General features: G+C 50.3%; 2 protein-coding genes across 3 annotated transcripts; one reads left to right on the top strand and one right to left on the bottom strand.

Moving 5' to 3' along the window:
• The first annotated feature begins 869 nt into the window (after window positions 1-869).
• OST4 (oligosaccharyltransferase complex subunit 4, non-catalytic) lies at window positions 870-2,151 on the top strand. The gene is made up of 3 exons (XM_032172487.2): window positions 870-1,035; window positions 1,167-1,304; window positions 1,918-2,151. The coding sequence occupies exon 2, from the start codon at window positions 1,168-1,170 to the stop codon at window positions 1,279-1,281; it is 114 nt and encodes a 37-aa protein (XP_032028378.1). The 5' UTR covers window positions 870-1,035; window position 1,167; the 3' UTR covers window positions 1,282-1,304; window positions 1,918-2,151.
• Window positions 2,021-21,019, bottom strand: AGBL5 (AGBL carboxypeptidase 5). 2 transcript variants are annotated; one of them, XR_009209352.1, is made up of 16 exons: window positions 20,863-21,019; window positions 19,483-19,743; window positions 19,081-19,252; window positions 18,596-18,759; window positions 17,853-18,030; window positions 17,407-17,585; window positions 16,519-16,975; window positions 15,827-15,996; window positions 15,177-15,312; window positions 14,007-14,209; window positions 13,203-13,417; window positions 5,010-5,162; window positions 3,899-4,011; window positions 3,548-3,594; window positions 2,938-3,071; window positions 2,403-2,550 (listed from the first exon to the last, which is right to left on the bottom strand). XR_009209352.1 is itself a non-coding variant. In XM_032172482.2 (15 exons), the coding sequence occupies exons 2-15, from the start codon at window positions 19,695-19,697 to the stop codon at window positions 2,379-2,381; spliced, it is 2,661 nt and encodes an 886-aa protein (XP_032028373.1). In that variant the 5' UTR covers window positions 19,698-19,743; window positions 20,863-21,019; the 3' UTR covers window positions 2,021-2,378. The 2 variants fall into 2 exon arrangements, 1 of the variants encoding a protein (XP_032028373.1); XM_032172482.2 differs by lacking the exon at window positions 3,548-3,594 and having other exon boundaries at window positions 2,021-2,550.
• Window positions 21,020-21,337: the final 318 nt, after the last annotated feature.

The following is a 21,337-nucleotide window of genomic DNA, read 5'->3' as shown; positions in this document are numbered from 1 at the left end:
CCCCGGCCCCGGCCTGGCTCAGTGCCGTTCCCTTTTATGGTGAAGCTGAGAGCATGGAGTGAGGGGGGAGAAAGTTCTGGCTGGGCAGAGGCTTGGGGAGTTCCAGGGTGCCTCTTCCCTCGCCAGAGACCCTCGGGTACCCGCAGCCACCGCTCTTCGTTCTCTTCGGCGACCTAATCTGTCCTGAACCCAGGACCCCTCTTGCTTGTCCCAGCCCTTCCTCCTCCTCTCCATTCCTCCCCTTCTCCCTCCCCCACATCCGGGGGGTGATTTCCCACTTGGCCGAAGTCCCACGGTTTGGGTTTTGATTCCGGGAGGGTCCGCCCTATTTCCGACGCCCACCTCCGGGGATAGAGTGGAGGGAGGGAGCCCGGCTAAGACAGAACCTGGTCAGATCACAAAAGGCAGGATGGTCCTACTTGGTTGCATGTGGGTCACAAAGGATGGCGCCGGAGAAAGGAGCACCCGGCAGCACCAGCCCTGTCCCCATTCTACAACGCCTCCCACCCCTGTCCCCGCCGTCGGAGCCAGGGAGAGGGCACTGAGGGCAGGACCCAAAGGAAGCACCTGGTTGGGCCGGGCCGGGAAGCGAAGGGTGGGCAGCAGTACTGAGGGCCGGGGCCGGGGCCGGGGCCGGAAGGGGGTTGGAGTATCCCGCCGGCCCCGCCGCTGCACCCTCGCCCCAGCCCACTCCTCGGCCCCGGGGAGGCGGCCACCACGGCTTTGCTAGCCGCGTCCCGAGCCACGCCAGCTGCAGCCAGCTGTTTGGTGCCGGGCCCAGGCGCGCGTCCGTGGCCCCGCCCCACCCCCTACGGCTGGACCTCCCACCGCAGCAGCGCCCGAGGCCCCGCCCCAGTCGCGGCGGTAGCGCGCAGCGTGGAGCCGACGAGACGGCGGGGCTAGAGAGGCCGTCCCGACCGCGCCCCCCGCCGGAAGCGGCTTGTTCGGGCCTGAGCTGGCGCTACGAAGTTCCGGTCCAGGTCTCTTACCTCGGGATTGTTCGCTGCGGCGTCGTAGCCGAGCCGGACTGGTCAGGTCAGAGGCACGCAGGGGCCGTCCCACGGGCCAGCCCCGCCGTGACCGTGGCTGGCCCGTGGGGCGAGGACGGGTCCTTGCGAGGGCGAGGAGTGCGCCAGCCCGCGGCTCAGCCCTTCTCTTCTCCGCAGGATGATCACGGACGTGCAGCTCGCCATCTTCGCCAACATGCTGGGCGTGTCGCTCTTCTTGCTTGTCGTTCTCTATCACTACGTGGCCGTCAACAATCCCAAGAAGCAGGAATGAAAGTGGCGCTTTCTCCGCCCCAGGTAACGGCCCGGGGCTGTAGCGCCCAGCCCCCAGAGCTGAGTGGCGAGGCCGCGCCAGGGCTAGCAGGGTTCGAAACTTACAATCAGAAAAGTGTCGGGCCAAGCATGATACAGTCCAGAACTGGGCCCCTTTATCTGCACAGAGTAGAGAGCGCGCTGTCCTCGCCCCGTAAACTGTTCCCTGCTAGAATGGGAGTGGGTTTCTTAATCCTCACAGTCCCCATCTTGTTCCCAGTAGGTAGATGCCCAAGTTGGGAGTATAGTTGCAAGGAGGCACTGACACCGGTAGGAACGAAGGTACCGAGGGTACCATCCAAATATGAGGATTTGGGCTCTTAAATAGCCTTCATTTTCCCCAGGTTGTTTAGGCCTTATTTGAGCAGATTTTTTTTGGTGAGGGGGGGTGACAGATGTAGAATTCTGTTTACATGTTCTGAGGCCAGGGGTTGGCTGCTGACCCAAACTATAGAGAAGGAAGGGGGGGCTTTGGAGCCAGCCTTAAGTGTGGGTCACAAGTATAAAGGGAACATGGATGGGCGTTACTTCCTGAAGGATTCCCCAGAGGAAAGCTGCAGCATTTTCCTTACCTCAGGTCTTTCCCCCTCTTTTCTAGGGTTCCAGGACATAGTCTGAGGCAAGATGGAGGGTATGAGGGGCCTTCACACTTCACTTCATCCCTTCTACCCATCACAACATACAAAGCAACTACACCTGGATTTTTCCAAACAACTTTTATTTCCTCAAAGTCTTCCTTAATCCTATGGAACAAGAAGCTGCCACTGAATAGGGCCCAGTATAGGGGCTTGTTTTTCTACTCCCTCCTCCCAATATAAAAATGTAGACATTTTTTTTGTGGTCCCAAAATCTTGTGCTGCGGAGGGAGGGAAGGGGTGGCAGGTCCCTGTTTTGTTCTGTCTGAAGGTGATACTCTGTAATGCCTTGGACAGCGTGGCTGGCATTCCAAGGACTTAATGGCTGTCACATGGAATCAGCGGCCTGGAGGGGAACTAGCATATTTCCCACTGTGTTTCCCCATCTTGGGGCTATATCCTGGGCTTGAACATAAAGGCATTATCAGACCCGGGGAGAAATAGTGAGTGGGGGAGATTTAGGGACAAAACAAACCTCAGGTTGGCCCAAGGGACCCCCGCTGTAACAATTCCAGGATGGGGAGTCAGATAGACTACAGGATATAGGAGAAAAGGCAGGGGCAGAGCGGGGCCGTGGGGGCCTGGCCTGAGGCAGCCTGCAACAGAAAAGAGAGAGGAATCAGGGCTGTGAAAACTCTGCTCCTCTTCTGATCCGCTAACCAGGGGCTGGGAAGTGAAAGAAGTGGAGCGAGATGAAGATGGGTAAGGATGGGCAAGTTGGTTACTGCACAGTGGTTTGACGCTGGAACCAGCCGGCTCCTAGACCTTAGGCCCTAACTAAAAGTTGTTTTCTTTTCCTTTGGATTGAAGACTTGGCCACGGTGGAGGGAAAAACAAATCAGGGACTAGATTCTTAATGAAAGTACATTTAGTCTTTGTGCTCAAAAGGAGTAGGGAAGGCAGAAAATTATTCTGAATGACAGAAATGGGAATGAGGGGACAGAAGTGAGGGGTGGTGTGAGGGACTGGACCCAAGTGCTCACCCTGGTGTAGCAGAGCAGGATCCCGGCTCCAGCTCACTGCTCTCCCTGGTCCGGGGGGTAGGGGATGTGGGGCCTGAAGAGCCTTTCATCCCTCTGCGAGTCGGCGGTGAGCCCCGGCCCAACCTGGGCCTAGCCTGTGTGGACAGGGTTTGTGCTAAGAGGCTGGATTCTTCCATGAGTTGTTTGCTTTTAGTTTGCTTCTAGAGTTTCCATGCATAAGAGTGTTGTAGTATAGGGATCAGTAGAGGTACTGGGACATTGAATTCTAGCTGAGAGGGTGAGGCAAGGTAATAGCCAGAGAAGTCCTGGATTCAGTCCATGACTATGCACTCCAAGTCTATAACTAGGGGTGGCAAACGGATCCAGCATTTAACTGCCATGGCTACACCATGACTAAGGTCTGGGTGAGTAGAGAAACACTGTAGAAAGATAGTGGAGGGTTGGTAGATCTCTCTCAGAGCCCTCTATGCTTCAGCCCCTGCCACAGCAGTGTACACTTCATCCATCCAGTCAGCTTCTGCCTATACTCAACTTTACCTAGCATGGGGACCTGGACTGAATCGGAGTTGGTGGCAGGGCTGTTCCTAGCAGCAGCAACCAAATGTGTTACCTGGGGAATCCGGGACCCCTCCTGGCGGAAACTCTCCTCGGGCAGGTCTGGGCAGAAAGAGAGGAGAAGCTAAGGGCAGGGGCAGGGAAAGCCAAAGCTAGCAGGCTGAGGTTGGGGTATATCTGGCAGGGACACAGGTTGAAAGCAAGCAAATGACCTGGCTGATGGGGATGGTGGAGGGCAGGAAGGGGACTGGACAGACAGGCACTCCAGGCACCAGAGAAGCTCTCTGATGTGGCCAAGGGTAGATGCAGTAAAGCAGTGCTGAGCGTTTTCCCTCCCACTACCCAGAGGAACAGTGCCTTGCTGGGTTCTGCCAGAGTAGTTGTGCTGGAGACCCAAAAATATTACCTGCAATCGAGTCTTGATGCAGGGCATCTGAGCTCCAGTCCCTAGCAGACCTTTCCCGATTACCATGACAGCCTCTGGTTTGTGCCCGGAGGACAAGAGTGAGCAGCTGCTCCCTAGGCAACAGAGGAAACTGATCAGGGTAGGGGTCACAGAGAAGAGGAGCTAACTTCCAAAGGATCAGGGTTTCTTAACCTTGGCACATTGACATTTGGGTTGGATAATTCTTTATTGTGGGGAGTAGTCTTGTGCATTGTAGGATGTTTAGCAGCGGGAATCCCTAGCCTCTGAACAATTTATGCTGTTTCCTCATCTCCCCCCTCCTCAGTGTAACAACCAAAAATGTCTCCAGGTGTTGCCTGATGTCACCTGGCAGCAAAATCACCCCTGGTTGAGGCTCTAGTCTGGTGGTCCAAGGGGTGGAGCAGCAACTCCAGGCTAGAATCGGAATGTACCCAAACTTAACTTCTGTGTCAGTTCATACTACTGCAATCATATGTTTAGCATTTGAGGATCAAGTCAGCTCTACCCAGGACTGGTGGGTTCAGTGCTACCCACTGAGGAGAGTTGACAGGTTGGGAGTAGGGGTCTTTGAATGAGGTAGAACATGTTGGACTAGGGTCTTAAAATTATTCCCATCCCTTCCTTTATATAGCTGGGTCTATAATTTAAAGGAGAAGAGATGGCTTTGTGTGAATGATACGGCTACACACAGCATTTAGCAGTGTTGACAGGAGAAAGTCCCGTCATGCTTTTTTCATTCTCCTGTTTTGTCTAATGTTGCCCAGCTCCTGGAGTCAGGGAATTTGCATAAGTAGCACTTTGCAGGTAGACAAAGTCCTCAGGTTCCTCAACTGTAAAAATGAGGATTAAATGAAATTAAGTGTGTAGAGCAGTGCCTGGCACATAGTAAATTTTCAATAAATGTTAACTATTGTTTTATTACACAGAGACATTAATAAATTCCAGCTTCCTATACAAAGGCACCAGTGTTAGAGGTTTAGGATACCAAGAGGATAAGTGATGCCCCTGGTCTCTCAACTAGGCTTAAAGAACCTGGCCTGGCCATGGAGGAGGCTGGCAAACCCAGATTTCAGTGGCAGCGGGTACAGACCTGGTATGTTCAGTGAATCAGGCAGTAGACAGGAGCCCAGCTTGTGTGAGGAGGCTGGGCCAGAACTAGTAGGAGCTGGGGATGGAGCGAGGCTGCCTGCAGGACGATGGTTCAGTGGCTGCTGCCGCCGTCTCCTGTCCTGGCTTTGGGGCTCTGAGTGGAAGAGATACAAGCAGATAAAAGGGCAAATAAGTGGGGCACTATGAGGCAGCCTTCACTGACCTGCTGGCTTCCCTGGTCAAAAGATGCCAGTTTTCAAGCTTGTCATCAGACCCACATCCCTCTCCTGAAGTAACTATTAATATAAGATGGGTAGAAAGACCTACTATTTATTACAGTTATCCATTCTCCACTAGCCTTCATCCTGCTAGTTTTTTTTTTTTTTTTTTTTTGATAAAAGGTTTCCACTCTGTCACCCAGGCTGAAGAAGTGCACAATGGCACGATCATGGCTCACCGCAGCCTCAACCTCCCAGGCTCAGGTGATCCTCCCACCTAGCCTCCTGAGTAGCTGGCGCTATAGGTGCCCACCACCATGCTCAGCTAATTTTTGTTTTTTTGTTTTGTTTTGGAGAGAGTCTTGCTTTGTCGCTCAGGCCGGAGTGCGGTGGTGTGATCTTGGTTCACTGCAATCTCTGCCTCCCGGGTTCAAGCGATTCTCCTGCCTCAGCCTCCCAAGTAGCTGGGATTACAGGCGCGTGCCACCATGCCTGGCTAATTTTTGTATTTTTAGTAGAGACAGGGTTTCACCATGTTGGTCAGGGTGGTCTCGAACCCCTGACCTTGTGATCTGCCCGCCTTGGCTTCCCACAGTGCTGGGATTACAGGTAGGTGTGAGCCACCGCACCCAGCCTAAATTTTGTGTTTTTAGTAGAGACGGGGTTTTGCCATTTTGCCCAGGCTGGTCTTGAACTCCTAGGCTCAAGAGATCCACCCACGTTGACCTCCCAAAGTGTTGGGATTACAGGTGTGAGCCACCGCACCTGGCCCAGTTCATTCTTTTGGCAAAGAAGTTACTGAGCTTGGCTAACACAGCTTTCCTTGGTTCCCCTCTTACCACTAATTGCTTCTCTTCCAGCTGTTCTTCCTGCCCCTTAAATGTCAAGTCTTCCCTACCATTCTGTCCTTGGGCCTCTCTTGCTCTACTTACTCTTAAACTCCCAAATCACTCTCTAGCCCTTTTCTCCTGAAATCCAGCTCTAATTGTCCACTGGAAATTTTTTTCCCAAGAAAGTACCCTTGACAAAACAAAACTCATTCTCTCCCTTTCTTTCATTCTCCCTGTCTTCGTGCAAAACCCAACTGCTGGAAACCTTGTTTCATCTTTCTACTCCTCCTCTCTTAGATTTGCACTTGTGTAATCAAATCCTACAATTCTATCTCTGCATTCACTTGAGTTTTTTTTTTTTTTGGAGACGGGTCTCACTCTGTCACCTAGGCTGTAGTGCAGTAGCATGAACATGGCTCACTGCAAACTTGACCTCCTGCATCCCAAGTAGCTGGGACAACAGGCACACGCCACCAAGCCCCGCTAATTTTTAAATTTTTTGTGGAGATGGAGTCTCACCATGTTGCCCAGGCTGGTCTGGAACTCATGGGCTCAAGCGATCTTCCTGCCTCAGTTCCCAAAGTGCTGGGATTACAGGTGTGAGCCATTGCACTGGGCTTGAAGATCTTCTAAAGGATGAAGTCTAAACTTTTGAACACTACACATTCAAAGCCTTGCCCACTATAGTTCCAGTCTGCACATCCTTAGTAGGATGCTGATTTGATCCTTCATACCCTCTGCTGTAGACCCCATGGATACTAGTTGTGTGTGATTCCTCTGGAACTGTTTCCTTTTCTAGTGAAACCATGACCATCTTTCATGTCCCATCTCAAATGTTACCTCTCTTACTTGAAGCTTACTTGACCATTACAGGCAACATTAATTGTTCTCTCCTCATTACCTTCATCCTTTGTGTGGCTAGTAGTGTATGGTTTCTGTTTAATTAAGTTAGTATGTGTAAAGTACTTACAGGCACATAGTACTTAATAAACATAAGCTAATATTTTTTCTAACTGGAACTTGAGTTTCTTGGGAGTAGGGACTTTGTTGCCTCCAACACTATATATCTCAGTGCCTGTAAAATACAGCCTGAAAAACCAGAGACCATAATCAATGTTTTGTTTACTTGAACAGTAGACACCATGAGCTGGATCAATCATCTCTGGGAGTCTAAAGGCATACAGTTATATCCTTTGGGGCAGCTGTCTCTGGTCCACTCATGTCTCCAGACTTATTACTACAAGTTCTGAAGGGTGGGGCCCAGGGGGACAGATGGTAAATGGATGGGGTAGGGAGGCTTGCAGCTTTGGCGTGTCCTTCCTCATCACGGAGGAACAGCAGGTGCCAAATGCTCTCAAACGGATGGGCTATTAACTTTTCATAGAACTGAATTCACCAGAGGTGCCAGCATGCCAACTGACCGTTAATAAACGTGTTGGATATGAAAATCCTCTAACTTAAGAAGTGACAGTAACTTCATCTTCCCAGCCACACTGGGAATTAGCAGGCAGTGACAAGAATACTTTTGAAAGGTCCAAACCAGGTCAGGCATGGTGGCTCACACCTGTAATCCCACCACTTCGGGAGGCTGAGGCAGGCGGATCACCTGAGGGTCAGGAGTTCGAGACCAGCCTGACCAACATGGAGAAACCCCGTTTCTACTAAAAATACAAAAAATTAGCCGGGCGTGGTGGTGAGCGCCTGTAATCCCAGCTACTCCAGAGGCTGAGGCAGGAGAATCACCTGAACTCGGGAGGCGGAGATTGCAGTGAGCCGAGATCGGCCACTGCACTCCAGCCTGGGCAACAGAGTGAGACTCTGTCTCAAAAAAAAAGAAAGAAAGGTTCCAAACCAAAATGGAAAAAAAAAAAAAAATTGAATGGAAAAAAAAATTGATACTTGTATGAATAAAGAAGAAAGGGAGAGATCTCAGGATGGAAGCTACTCTACTATGAGGAGATATGCTGGGTACCAATTACAGGTTAAGATGGTGGTCAAGAGTCAAAAACGCCAGGCACAGTGGCTCATGTGCCTTGGGAGGCTGAGGCGGCTGGATCACTTGAGTCCAGGAGCTTGAGACTAGGCTGGGCAACTTGGCGAAACCCCATCTCTACTAAAAAAAAAAAAAATACAAAAATTAGCCAGGTGTGGTGGTGTGCACCTGTAGGCCCAGCTACTAGGGAGGCTGAGGTTGGAGGATCACTTGAGCCAGGGACACGAAGGTTGGAGTGAGCTGTGATCACACCACTGCACTCCAGCCTGGGTGTCAGAGACAGTCAAAAAAAAAAAAGTCAAAAACAACCAGATGTTAGGGGGCTAATGAGAGTTGGCACAGGTTGCCAATAGGATAACAGAAGTCAAGACTTGTGGCCATAGTCAAATAACCTAAAACATTAGCTACCACCAATGACAGAGACAGTCTAGGGCTCAGAGCCAAGTAATTCGGTGATTAAAATGGATGTCAGGAAGATGTCCAGCTGACAGTGCACAGTAGGCAGAAATCATGAACTTGATAGAGGAAATAGTTTAGATAATTTGAGAAATACCTACACACAGAGGCATGCTAAAACCATATTAAGGGACAAACCTTCACCCTACCCCAGGAAAGGGTAAAAGCAAGCGAGAAAGAACAAGCAAGAGTGCAAGTGACGTGATCAGCTCTGCTTCCAGAGGTTATGAAATGGTATCTTATGGTAACCAGCCAGATGTTCCATTTTGGGGGTGGTAGGATAGTACTGGGCAAAGGTCTAAGAGGTCTGAGGGGAGACTGATCTCCCCTTGAATGAGTCAGAATGGGTGTTCTAAGGTCTCACTGTTCACAGCAGCAGTTACTTGACTTGTGCCAAGGTCCTGTGTGTCATCCTCCCTGAACATCTTTGGAACTGTCCCTAGCACTCCAGATCTTAGTGAATCCCTGGGACAATCACAGACCTGATTTATGCCCTCTGAGGGGTAGAAAGGTGAGACAAGCATTTTTTTTTTTTTTTTTTGAGATGGAGTCTCGCTCTGTCACCCAGGCTGGAGTGCAGTGGCGCGATCTCGGCTCACTGCCAGCTCCGCCTCCCGGGTTCACGCCATTCTCCTGCCTCAGCCTCCCGAGTAGCTGGGACTACAGGCGCCCACCACCACACCCAGCTAATTTTTTGTATTTTTAGTAGAGATGAGGTTTCACCGTGTTAGCCAGGATGATTTCCATCTCCTGACCTCGTGATCCACCTGCCTCGGCCTCCCAAAGTGCTGGGATTACAGGCGTGAGCCACCACGCCTGGCCGAGACAAGCATTCATTTGGTTCCCAACTTCTTGCTTTTTATTCATTCAACAAATACTTGCTGTTCACTTACTAAGTGCCAGGCACAGGACTAGGTGCTAAGGGCATAAGTAGATGTGTTAGGAGACACTTCCTGAAGCTTTTGTTTGCAGTGGAAAAAGTAGCCTTAAAGCCCTCTTAGTTCCTCTGTCTTCTACCATCACTAAATCCTGCCCCCCGTTCTAATACTTATCTCTCCTTTCCAGACACTGATACTGGCTGTGGTCATCTCACCCCCCCGTTTCCTGTCCAGTGTCTTACACAGTCTTACGTTTATTCCCATTTGTAGAAACACACAGTTGTTACCATTGTCTCAGTTAAGCTCATAATCCTTGTTCTCAAGACATTTGAGCTACTGCTCTCTTCACCTAATCTCCTTGGTGATGGGATTGGCCTTTTGCATACCCACCTAGGTATACATGTTTTTTGTCCTCTCCACCCACCAGCTCTGTTCTGCTCCTGGCGGTCATTTCTCACTTTGGGAATGTTTCTGTCAAACTATGTGCTGCCTGTTTTTCAAATTATTTCTTAACTGAACATTATTTGGTTAATTACTCTTATGTTTATCTACCACAGTAGTTCCCCAAACCCTCAGGATATTTACAGTGTGCGCTCTCATGTTGTATTTACTGTCCTGTTTCCCCTATTAAGTTTCAAGTCAATCAACCAGGAATTACTTAGTACTGACTGTGCATATTTTCTTTTGGTAGGGGGAAGTAACAGAGAAATAGAATCCATGTCCTTCACCTCAGGGGGCTCAATGCAGTGTTGTGCATTGGAAGTGGGGCAGGGAGGATGTCAATAAAATAGTGATTAAAAAGTGCCTAGCCGGACGCGGTGGCCCATGCCTGTAATCCCAGCACTTTGGGAGGCTGAGGCAGACGGATCGTCTGAGGTTGGGAGTTCAAGACCAGCCTGACCAACATGGAGAAACCCCGTCTCTACTAAAAATACAAAAAAAATTAGCCAGGTGTGGTGGCGCATCCCTGTAATCCCAGCTACTTGGGAGGCTAAGGCAGGATAATCACTTGAACCCGGGAGGAGGAGGTTGTGGTGAGCCAAGATCATGCCATTGCACTCCAGCCTGAGCAACAAGAGTGAAATTCCGTCTCAAAAAAAAAAAAAAAAAAAGCCTAGATGGGCACAGTGGTTCATGCCTGTAGTCCCAGCACTTTGGGAAGCTGAGGTGGGTGGATCCGCCTGAGGTCAGGAGTTCAAGACCAGCCTGGCAAACATAGTGAAATCTCCTCTACTAAAAATACAAAAAATTAGTTGGGCATGGTGGTGGGTGCCTGTAATCCCAGCTACTTGGGAGGCTGAGGCAGGAGAATCACATGGACACAGGAGGCAGAGGCTGCAGTGAGCCGAGATTGCACCATTGCACTCCAGCCTAGGTAACAAGAGCGAAACTCTATCTCAAATAAAAAAAAAAAAAAGAGGGGCCTAGAATATTCCAGTGACAACCTAGAAAAGGCTCTTTACTATTTCCCTTTGTAGTCAGGAAAGGAGAACTTAGGATGCTGATGAAGGAATTCCCAGGAACTATGAGTTAAGAGCTAGAAGAGGCTGACCAAAAAAGAAAGAGGTTGGGTGCGGTGGCTCACGCCTGTAATCCTAGCATTTTGGGAGGATGAGGCTGGTGGATCAACTGAGGTCAAGAGTTCAGGACCAGCCTGGCCAACATGGTGAAACCCCGTCTCTACTAAAAATACAAAAATTGGCCAGGCACAGTGGCTCACGCCTGCAATTCCAACACTTTGGGAGGCCGAGGCAGGCGATCACGAGGTCAGGAGTTCAAGACCAGCCTGACCAACACGGTGAAACCCCGTCTCTACTAAAAATACAAAAATTAGCCGGACGTGGTGGTGTGCACCTGTAGTCCCAGCTATTCAGGAGGCTGAGGCAGGAGAATCACTTGAACCTGGGAGGCAGAGGTTGCAGTGAGCTGAGATCGCACCACTGCACTCCAGCCTGGGCAACAGAGCGAGACTGGGTTTCAAAAAAAAAAAAAATTTAACTGGGTGTTGTGGCACGCACCTGTAATCCCAGCTATTCGGGAGGCTAAGGCAGGGGAATTGCTTGAACCCAGGGGGTGGAAGGTTGCAATGAGCTGAGATCACACCACTTCACTCTGGCCTGGGTGAAAGAGCAAAACTCTGTCTCAAAGAAAGGAAAAGAAATAGAAGAAAAACTTTAAGCAGATTTATCATGGGAAACTAGGCACACTGGAGCATGAGAAGATACAAGTTGGAATAGCTGTGCAATCTTGGAGAAACCACTCTTAAAAAGCCTCAGTTTCCTTGTTGGAAAAATGGAAACACCGTCCATCCCATAGCGTTCTTGTGAGGATTAAATGAAATTTATATATATGATACTCTCTTGTTCACTGTTAAATGCTATGTAAATATAAGGCATTATTATTTTTCAAACACAGTGCACAAGTGTCTTTTCCTGATGAAGATAAGACTCTCAAACAATGGGGCTTGGAATATAAGCAGATAATCAAGTTGCCTGTCAGGGATAGAATATCTCAATGGTCACAGCTGGTAAGGACCATTGCCCTCTCCTCCATGGCTTCTCTCGCTAGCAGTCAGATTTACACAGCCACTGACACAGCACATGTCTGTGGTCTGTACCAACAGCTAGGGTGCAAGCTGGGAAAAGCTAACAAGGGTGAGTAATGCTGGAAGACCAGCAAAGCTCTAAGCCCCAGCTAACAAGCCTCCATACTCTGGGCAAGATTTCTGTAGTGCAGAGGCCAGTACAGTATTGATTTGTGGTTTAGTGTATTTCCAGAAGTGGCACTATAACAATCTCTCCCCCTCCGCAATCCAGGTTACTCCCATTAATTTCCTCCTCTTTTTCCCTAAAGGCCCATCTGTTTCTGGTATATAATTTTGACCCAGAATCTTATCAGGCAGGGTCTCATTAGGCAAAACCTGGGGGTTACTAATGCACAGTTAAGCAACTGTGCGCACTGCTGGAAAGAGCTAGACTGCTGCATTTTATACCTAGAAAAGAAATTGTCTGCATTTGTTCCATTTTTCTTTGGAAGAGTTAGAATCCTTCTGATACCACTTTCTTTTCTTTTTTTGAGGCAGAGTCTTGCTCTGTTGCCCAGGCTGGAGTGCAGTGGCACGATCTTGGCTCACTGCAACTTCTGCCTCCTGGGTTCAAGCAATTCTCCTGCCTCAGTTACCTGAGTAGCTGGGATTACAGGTGTGCAGCACCATGCCTGGCTGATTTTTGTATTTTTAATAGAGACGGGGTTTCACCATGTTGGCCAGGCTGTTCTTGAACTCCTGGCCTCAAGTGATCTGCCTGCCTCAGCCTCCCATAGTGCTGGGATTACAAGCGTGAGCCACTGCACCCAGCCCAGTATCACTTTCTTAGTGAGCTCTGAAGCCAGGAACAATTTCAGCCCATAAAGACCACAGATAAGATTCCCCATCATTCTACAGTGCTGCAATTTGGATTCTGAGGACATTCCTTTAACTGTCCCCATGAAGACAGACTGACATTGTCTGTGACGTGGAGGTTCCATGTCCTGTTTGGCACTGCTTCAGCTAGTGTTTCATCCTTGGAAACTTCCCTGGCTCCTAGCATGCACTGAAGCCCAGATACCCAGACTTCCCCCTCTGGCCACACACAATACCGCTCTGGAATCATGCCGCAGGGAACACCAAGGTCGTAGGAGAGGCCACAGGTTCTGCTACAAACTAATTTTATTGATTCACCCCTTGGTCCTGGGCCAACAGTGTATCTTCAAGCTCTTACTTCCCCCAGCAATGCCCCAGACAACCGAACACATGTTGCAGGGGCTCCCAGACTGGCTTACCTCTGACGGGGCCCAGCACCCGGTGGGTGACCTTTTGGGTACTAGAGCCCAGGCCTGGCAGCCCTGCAGGCCGACTGCCATGAAAAGGAAAGCTGGGGGAATTCTTCATCTGTGGAGAATTTTGTTGGCTGCTGCTGCTACCACCGGCACTTGTGCCGGTGCTGAAACTTCGTGCACGGCTCAAGGTGTTTTCGGAGCAGGAGACAGGCAACCCACTGCAAAGAAGCAGATGCCAGTTAACCCTGGGCCAGGAAGATTGTGTCCTAAGGCTTTCCCTAGGATCTGCTGCTCAGTAAAGCTTCACCTCTGCGGTAAAAAGGCACAGGGACCCATTCCAAGGGAGAAGTGAGGAATTCATGTCTGTAGATGAAGTATCTAACCTGGGGAATACCAGCTAATCTCAAAATGTCTTAAGGGCCATCCCTGAGCAGCTTTATCTCCCGAAGAATTTCACCCCTACTGCCTTGGCACTGACCCTTTAACTCCCTTCAGTCAGTCATTCACAACCCTTGGAAGCTGAGGCCTGCCCCACTGCAATTATATTTGATTTTGTACAGGGCTCTGCAGCAGTGGATCCCAAGCCTGATACTCAGATCTCTTAGGTGCGTGTAGCTCAGAGTAAAAGGGAAGAGGATCTCATTCTAAAAAAAATAAACTAATCTTACTAATTTTAATTTACCCTGAAAATATTTGCCATTTGGCACTTTGAGGAGGATGGAAGGAATATAAATCCCTTGGAACTCCTAGCTCTAGAGCTGTGTCCCACTGTCCTACCCTTTCTCCCTCCTATTTTGCTGGCCTTACTTGTGACTTTTGGGTGGAGTTCGAGGGCCCCTCTTCTTGTTGACACCCACATTCAGAGTGCTGCTTAGGCCTCGGCTGTTGCGTACATGTTTCAGCATCCAGGCCCGTAGATTAGTAAGGCTGCTGTGCTCTGACAGTACAATTCGGGGCCACGGATTACATTCCGCCATGTCCAGAGCCGCAATGGCCATAGCTCGTCCCACCTGTGGGGTAGTCCAGTTTGGCTCAGCATGCTGGTCCTCCCATCCAGGCTGCTACCTTGGGGTGGGTACACAGCACAGTGGAAGGGAAGAAGGGGCCAGACCTATAATTTGCTCATTGGATGCCCTAAACTTTGTGCCCAGGCTGTTTATTGCAAATGGATTTGGAGCTGTTCCCTAAACTACCGCCAATTTGGGGGCCCTCTTCCATTATGAGGGGCAGGGTGTGTCCTTTCTTTCTGGCTGGTACCATGAAGGAATTCTCCTAACAGGAAAGGGGTTTGAATCCCTTCTGTAACCTGCAGATCGTATTTTTTTATTTTTATTTTTTGGAGTCTTGATCTGTTGCCTGTTGCCCAGGCTGTAGTGCAGTGGCGTGTGATCTCGGCTGACTGCAACCTCTGCCTCCCGGGTTCAAGTGATTCTCCTGCCTCAGCCTCCCGAGCAGCTGGGACTATAGGCATGTGCCACCATGCCCAGTTAATTTTTGTATTTTTAGTAGAGATGGGGTTTCACCATATTGGCCAGGCTGGCCTTGAACTCCTGACTTCAGGTGATCCGCCTGCCTCGGCCTCCCAAAGTGCCGAGATTACAGGCATGAGCCACCGCACCCGGCCAGCTCTTTCTATTAGGATAATGAGAATCATCAAGACCACTACAGTCAGGGTGCTTTTAAGCCCAGAAACTAATAAATCCAATAGAATGAGAAAGACAAGCCCAGAGGCAAAGAATCTGACTCAGAGGAGCTAGGGGATTCTCTGTGATGTGGGTCAGATATAGTGCCTGTTCATCCTTTCAATACTATTACAGTCGTAGTTATGCTCCTGTTAACTGAGGAAAATAATCATAGTGGTGAGAGGGCCATAGTGATGAATATCTCTTCAAAGGACCTTGAGTCAGGCATTAAGAGTGAAGGCCTTTCCAGACTATAAGGTTTCTCCCTTTTCCCACTTACACCATGTATTCATACCTGCTCAAATAGTTCCACAGTGTATCTGGAGGGGAAAGCCCGCGGGGGAGGGGGGCTGGCACGCCCATTGTCATGGCAGGCAGCAGGGATGCTGTTTACTGAGCGTCCAGTGTTGTAGTTGCATTCAAGTGTGTAGCTAAGACATAAAGACCTTCATCAGTGTCCCGCCTGAACAGATATCAGGACAGAACCATAGAGGACAACTTAAGTGGTCTAAGGAGGCAATCACTTGGAAAAAAGTGAATACAAATGAAAGTGCTAATAATCCCTAGCAACTAGCAGCTGACCTTTGTACTGTACCATATACCCAGGGAGTCCCCCCAAAATAGAATCCTAGACTAAAGACAATAATGCTAATTGTGAGGTTCTCTTTTAAGAAGACTCAGGTGGTCCCCTCCCTCTCAAACACCCTGAACTGGGTGTTTTTTTTTGTTTGTTTGTTTTTTGAGATGGAGTTTTGCTCTTGTTGCCCAGGCTGGAGTGTAATGGCGCGATCTCGGCTCGCCACAACCTCTGCCTCCTAGGTTCAAGCGATTCTCCTGCCTTAGCCTCCTGAGTAGCTGGGATTACAGGCATGCACCACCACACCCAGCTACGGTGTTTTCTTTAGGGAAGCTATTTCATCAACTATATCTCAGCTTCCACCCAACCTGTGGATTATCCCTGAGGCTTTGTAGATTGCAACACGGCCACTTCCCTCCTTAGACTGGCCATCTCTACGGTCTCGGGCATACATATTCTTCTCTGAGAAATTGCAGCCCTGGAAGTCGAAGTGGGCTGAATTCAAGGAGATGAGCTTTGGATATAGCATGTTTTCCACCTGTTTGGGGAAGAAAAGTCAATTCAGGAGAGACAGAAGGGACAAGGGGCAAGGAAGAGATGGCAAGTATGCGACCATGTGACTTAATACACAGCAGATACCATCACAGTCATTAACAGTAATCAGTGCTGCTTGAATTCTCAGTTTGACATTACTTCTAGGTGTTGGGAAGCAATTTTTTTTTTAAGCTTTTAGCTTCTTGCCTCCAACAGTGCAAAATTTTCCTTCTCTGGATTCCCGGACTCTAGCAAAGACTATAATGCAGTTAGCTTTCCTTAATAAAAGGTCATGATGTAACGACTGAGACATAATCCCCCTGTGCCATCTCTTCTTGGCCCTTCAAAGCTTTTTCAGAGGTAGTCTACACAGGCTTTCCTGCCAGAAGGCTACCTAAGGCTATCTTCCCTCTGTCCATGGCCCAACCCCATCTCCTAACCTGCAACACTTCTCACACTCACATGACATTCTTAGGACTCCCACCTGGGTGCTCTCACACTCACATGACATTCTTAGGACTCCCACCTGGGTGCTCTCATCACTAAAGCTGTTTCCGTACATGAAGCAGCCCCTTTTGGAAGCATGTCCATGCAGGTCCACATAGTAAGCAACGCCACTCTCTTTGGGGGGGATGGTATCAGGGGCTGGCTCTTCAAGCCCCGCAGACTGTTGTGGCATAATCCACACACTGTTGAGCTTCTGTTCTGCTGGCTCTGTTTGTTTCCAGGCTTCAGCGTTATGCCTGTCAGCTGAGTGCCCACACTGAGCTTCATTATGGAGATTGTTGGCTTTCTCCAGGTCAGAAACAGGAGCATCGGGAGGGAGACAGGGACTGGGCTGGTGCTCAGAGGAACTCTGGGAGTTCAGACGAGAGTGCACATGGTGGTAGAGAAGCACAGCTTTGGCCCCATAGATGGCCGGGTGCAGGACGGCATCAGGCTTCAGGTACTGACGGTTCAGATTCACTCCACGTGAGTCTGTGCTGTAGGAAAACAAGGACTGAAGCAGGTTCTAGAGGACTGAGAGAGTGAAGGAGACACTAGTGTAGATGAAAAGGAGACCGTAGGAGACTGACTTATCAAATGAGAGGCTGAAGCTATGTTAGGAAAGAAAGAATTGAAGACAGGGCCTCTCTTTGATCTGCTGTCACCCTTACCACAGAACCCTAAGGAGCTTCCTCAGGGTAGCTGCCTCCACCCAGATGGGCCTGCAGTCATCCTAGTTTGGTTCCTTTCTGGGAGTGCCACTAGATATGATCTCATGCTTTCTCAGGAAGATGAGATGGGCTTGCCTTTATTAGGGTGCAAGAGGACTGGGAACACAGGAGAAGCCAGAAGGCTGACAGAATTTCACCGAGATGCAGGGCATGAGGGGAAATGGGAACAGTCCAGACAGGCTGGGGAAGCCACTTACCGGTAGTGTCCCCGGACCACACCATCGGGGTTCAACATGGGAATCAGCTTAAAGACGAAGAGCCGACGTAGGGTTTGGGCCCGGGGATCATCAGGTCGGAGGATGAAGTCCAGAAAGCCATTGAAGACAAAGCTAGATGGAGTCTCCCCTGGGTGTACTCTACTGCTTAAGAAGAATATCTGAGGTAGAGAGGAGAGCAGACATTAAGTCAGTTACCCTATAGTTCTACTTTGACAGTATATGGGGGGTGTCATGGATGAAGCAGGAATAGACGCTGGATTTCCAGCTGGCTGAATCTGCAAGTGAAGCAGGGACCATCACCCTTGCCACAAGTTGCGGGCGGAGGCCATGTCCAAGATGCCTAGAGATAACACAGTCTTTAGCTATAAACAGTACCCGGTGCTAGAGAAAAGCCAAAGAACTACCTTTATGCTATTTCCACTCACCCTCTTGCCTGCGAAACGGAATGGTCGAGGGGTGCTGGTATCAGGAAATAGCTGCTCTAGACGGGGCTCTCGATCTTCTCGAAGCCCATGGCAGGAAGTGATCGTCAGCAGATCTACACGAAGTCCATCCAGAGAATAGCAAAGGAGCTCCCGATGGTAATAGATGGTATCCAGGGGGCTACAGGGAAAAAAAAATTAAGCCAGGAGAAGTCCCTAAAGTCCTAGTAAGAGGTAGGCCTTGTCACCAGCCCAGGATCTGTAAAATCTGGTCCTTCACCCTAACCTTTGGGGCCTTATAGTCCCTCACAATGTTAAATGAGGCTAAGGATTTGAGTGGGTGTACATTGCCAGAATGAAGAGTACAGGACAGAGTGAACTTGTTTTTCCCCAGTTTGTGGCTTCCTAGAAAAGATTATGTAGTCAGAGTTGTTCTCCGTGGGGGCAGATAAAAAAAGTGTATTGAGTCACATAATGCTGGCTAAACTCTGGATAATTAATGGGAGCTGGGCTAGTAAGAGGTCTGAACTGGGCAGGTGAAAGAGTGGAGAGCAGGTGTCGATATGCTGAGATCAGGGTCATACAGAAACATAGTTTTCAAAGGTACCCAAAGTCCTGTCTGTACATTCTGTACAGAAAAAAGACGGATGAAGGTGTGGTTCAGAGCTCTAAGAGCAAATTCCAGAAGTAATGGAGGTGCTGTCTGATCCAGGACTGTGTGGCAGGAGTAAGAATGGGGCTGGCACCTGCTATGGGTAGGGTGGTTCTCCGGAAAGCGCTGGTCTAGCTGGTTTAGCAGTTCCTGGCAGTCACTGTAGGAGAAGGGGTAGCAGAAGGCGAAGAAGGTGGTGGCCCCACGGCCCTCCACGAAACGATGAACAAAGGATAACACAAACTGCGTCTCTGTCATCTGAGGAGCAGAGGAGGAAGAGGGAGGGGCAACATGCCATTGTCAGAACTGAGCTCCTACTGGGACCACCAGGAACTGACCTCACACCCTTATCACCTTTACCAACTTCCCTCCCTCTGACACTTTCTATATGAAAATGGCTCCTTCTAGGCTTCCTGAGGCAGGGGCTCATCTTGGACTCTAGCTTAAACACTGGAGAAAAAGCTGATACTTAAACCTGTTGTCCCACCTGCCTCATACTTGTATCAAGGAAAAAAACGCCTTACTTTTCTCTCTACTTTTAGCACCCAAGTCTTTCTTTCCTCCTCATGGAGAACTTACCTCAAAGGTGGGCCGGTCTCGAATGCGTTCCCAGCGTGGCCGGGTGGGCAGTGTGCGCACAAAGGGGGCCATGCCCTGGGAATACAGCTTGCTCTGCTTGTTCATGTTCATAATGTTGATCTTGATGAGTTTTCCTGGCATTCCTCCACGGACGCTGAAGTAGAACCATGACCTGAGGACCAAAGTAAAGAGAGAGGTCATTGTATGTGGAAGGGTTGGAGATATGATCTGTGGGAGAGCTGGAGCCAGCCAAACTGGGAAAGGGCTATTTGGCAAGGAGAAAGGAGGGAGGATGGGTCAGAAAAGGACAGGGAGCATGCTGGGTATGAACAGATAAGTCAGAGGGCTAACTGAAGCATGGGTTTGGAGCCTTCTTCCACCCCCCCATTTCGTTCCACATACCTGTTCCCATTCTCAAATTCCGTTTCAGCACAGTCTGGTCGGGTCCACACGTTGAATTCATAGTCAGGGGAAGAGGCAATGCCACTGGTCAGGGCTGACGCCCCACTTCCTACCCCTTCCCCATCACTGGACAAAGATTCCACCTTCTCCACGTGGGCTAGATTCCCTGAATCAAAGCGAGAACTGAACAGCAATCCCCCACAGTGCAGCTCCATGGTGGGGCTGGGAAAGCATCCTCCTGCCCTGCTCTGGCCCTGAGAGCTGGAGGAAAACAAGGGTTAGGTTAAGGAGGAAAGGGAAGATAAATGGAAGAGTTTTCTGGGTATCTCTTGATAAGTAAGAGCTATTCTTAGGGAGTGCCCTATGAAGCAAAAGGCCCTCTCTCTCTTAGAAAACACAGAAGTGGTCTTCCAGCAAAGACCAAGAGAAAGCAGCATTCTGTACCCCAACACTAAGGGTTGTAAATGACCTAAAGGGACCCCATTGTACTTTAGCTTGGCTGTTCCCAAATAAAACTCAGCGGCTTAACTATGTTGAAAAACACTAAACTCTCAGCTGCTTTGCAGCCCAAAGATTAGAGAATATAATCAGAGAGGTCAGATTTCCCAAACCTAGCCAAGATACACTCACCACCATACATGGCCAACCTTTAGAGATGGGCCGTTCTGGATCTCTGGCTCTGCACTCTCCAGCACAGAGCAGAGAGGAATCGAGGTGCTGAGTGTAAATGGGTAGTCCTCTCTCCAGCCTCTGGCCTCACAAGTACTGAGCGGACATTCTGGTGTTGCTCCCCTGAGCCCTCGAAGGGCTGGTTCTTCCTTTTTTGTTCCTACCTTATGCCTAGTATGGAGGAAAACTGTAACAGTGGTGCCTCTGCCAAGCCAAAGGCTACTGGGCTCACCTAGCGACTGGAGCTCCCTTCCAGCCAGGGCATGGGTCTGTTTCCAACCCCCTCCGCCCCGTAAGCACTGCACCCTGAGAAAGCTACCCTAGTAGCTGTGGATGAGTAATGGGTGTTCTGAGCACCCCTAAAAGAGGTGGGCTGCTAGAGTCCCACTCGGGGGCAGGAGGCTGGCTTCTCCACCCTCGACTCGCGGGGAACCGTCACACCGAGCGGGCTTGCCCTGGGCAGGGTGGGACTGGGAGGCATGGAAGGGGTCGGGACGGAACTCCCGCGGCAGGGGGTTAGGCAGGGAGGGCCTAGGAGTCAGAGGTGAGGCCACGGAGCTGGGCGGGGTCGGGACCGCGTAAGCCAGGTCGGGAGCGGGGTGCGGAGTGGCCTTCGAGGGGCTCGGGCTGAAGGGGCTGAGAGAAGGGGGCGGGGCCGGGGCTGGCGGGGCCGGGGCTGGCGGGGCCCGTAGTCCGCGCAGAGCCCCTCACCTCTCTCCGGGCCGGTGATCCCGCTCCCTCTCCCGCCAGCGAGGCCGCACCTCGGGCCCCGGCACCCGGGCCCTCCACCCGGGCCCCCAAAAACACCCGAGCGCCGCGGTGCCGGGACCCCGCTCTGCCAGGAAACAAGAAGTCTCTCGCCTATTGGCCGTGGCTGCAGCTGGCGACCCGCCCAGTAAAGCTCGCTACCATTGGTCAGCTCTCAGGGTTCCTCGACGTTAGTGGGTACCTGAGCGAGTGTCGTTCGGGGACGATGGCGGGCAGCAGCGTCTGGAGGGTATTAGCAGCGTCTTCCGGAAGACGGTTAACGGCCTGCCTGCCGGGAGGCGGGAAAGATAAAGTGGCAGAAACTGGGACTCAACTGCGAAATAAAAAGACATCATGCGAAACTCCTTATCGCTTAACAGTGTTGTATCTCTAAAATGAAACACCTAGCCCACTGCGCTGGCGATCCCTCCCATTTTGT

The sequence above is a fragment of the Hylobates moloch genome, unplaced genomic scaffold (assembly GCF_009828535.3).
Source record: "Hylobates moloch isolate HMO894 unplaced genomic scaffold, HMol_V3 SCAFFOLD_13, whole genome shotgun sequence".
NCBI classification, from domain to species: domain Eukaryota; kingdom Metazoa; phylum Chordata; class Mammalia; order Primates; family Hylobatidae; genus Hylobates; species Hylobates moloch.
The sequence above is the reverse complement of the archived record's forward strand: the minus strand, read 5'-3'. Positions and strand labels throughout refer to the sequence as shown.

Bases quoted from the DNA above. Each gene is read 5' to 3' on its own strand.
- OST4 (XM_032172487.2), top strand. From the start codon at position 1,168: ATGATCACGGACGTGCAGCTCGCCATCTTCGCCAACATGCTGGGCGTG.
- AGBL5 (XM_032172482.2), bottom strand. From the start codon at position 19,697: ATGGAGCTGCACTGTGGGGGATTGCTGTTCAGTTCTCGCTTTGATTCA. The intron at 18,760-19,080 runs GTAAGTTCTCCA...TCTGCTCCTCAG, and splicing joins GAGACCGGCCCACCTTTGAG to ATGACAGAGACGCAGTTTGT. The intron at 18,031-18,595 runs GTGCCAGCCCCA...TTTTCCCTGTAG, and splicing joins AACCACCCTACCCATAGCAG to CCCCCTGGATACCATCTATT.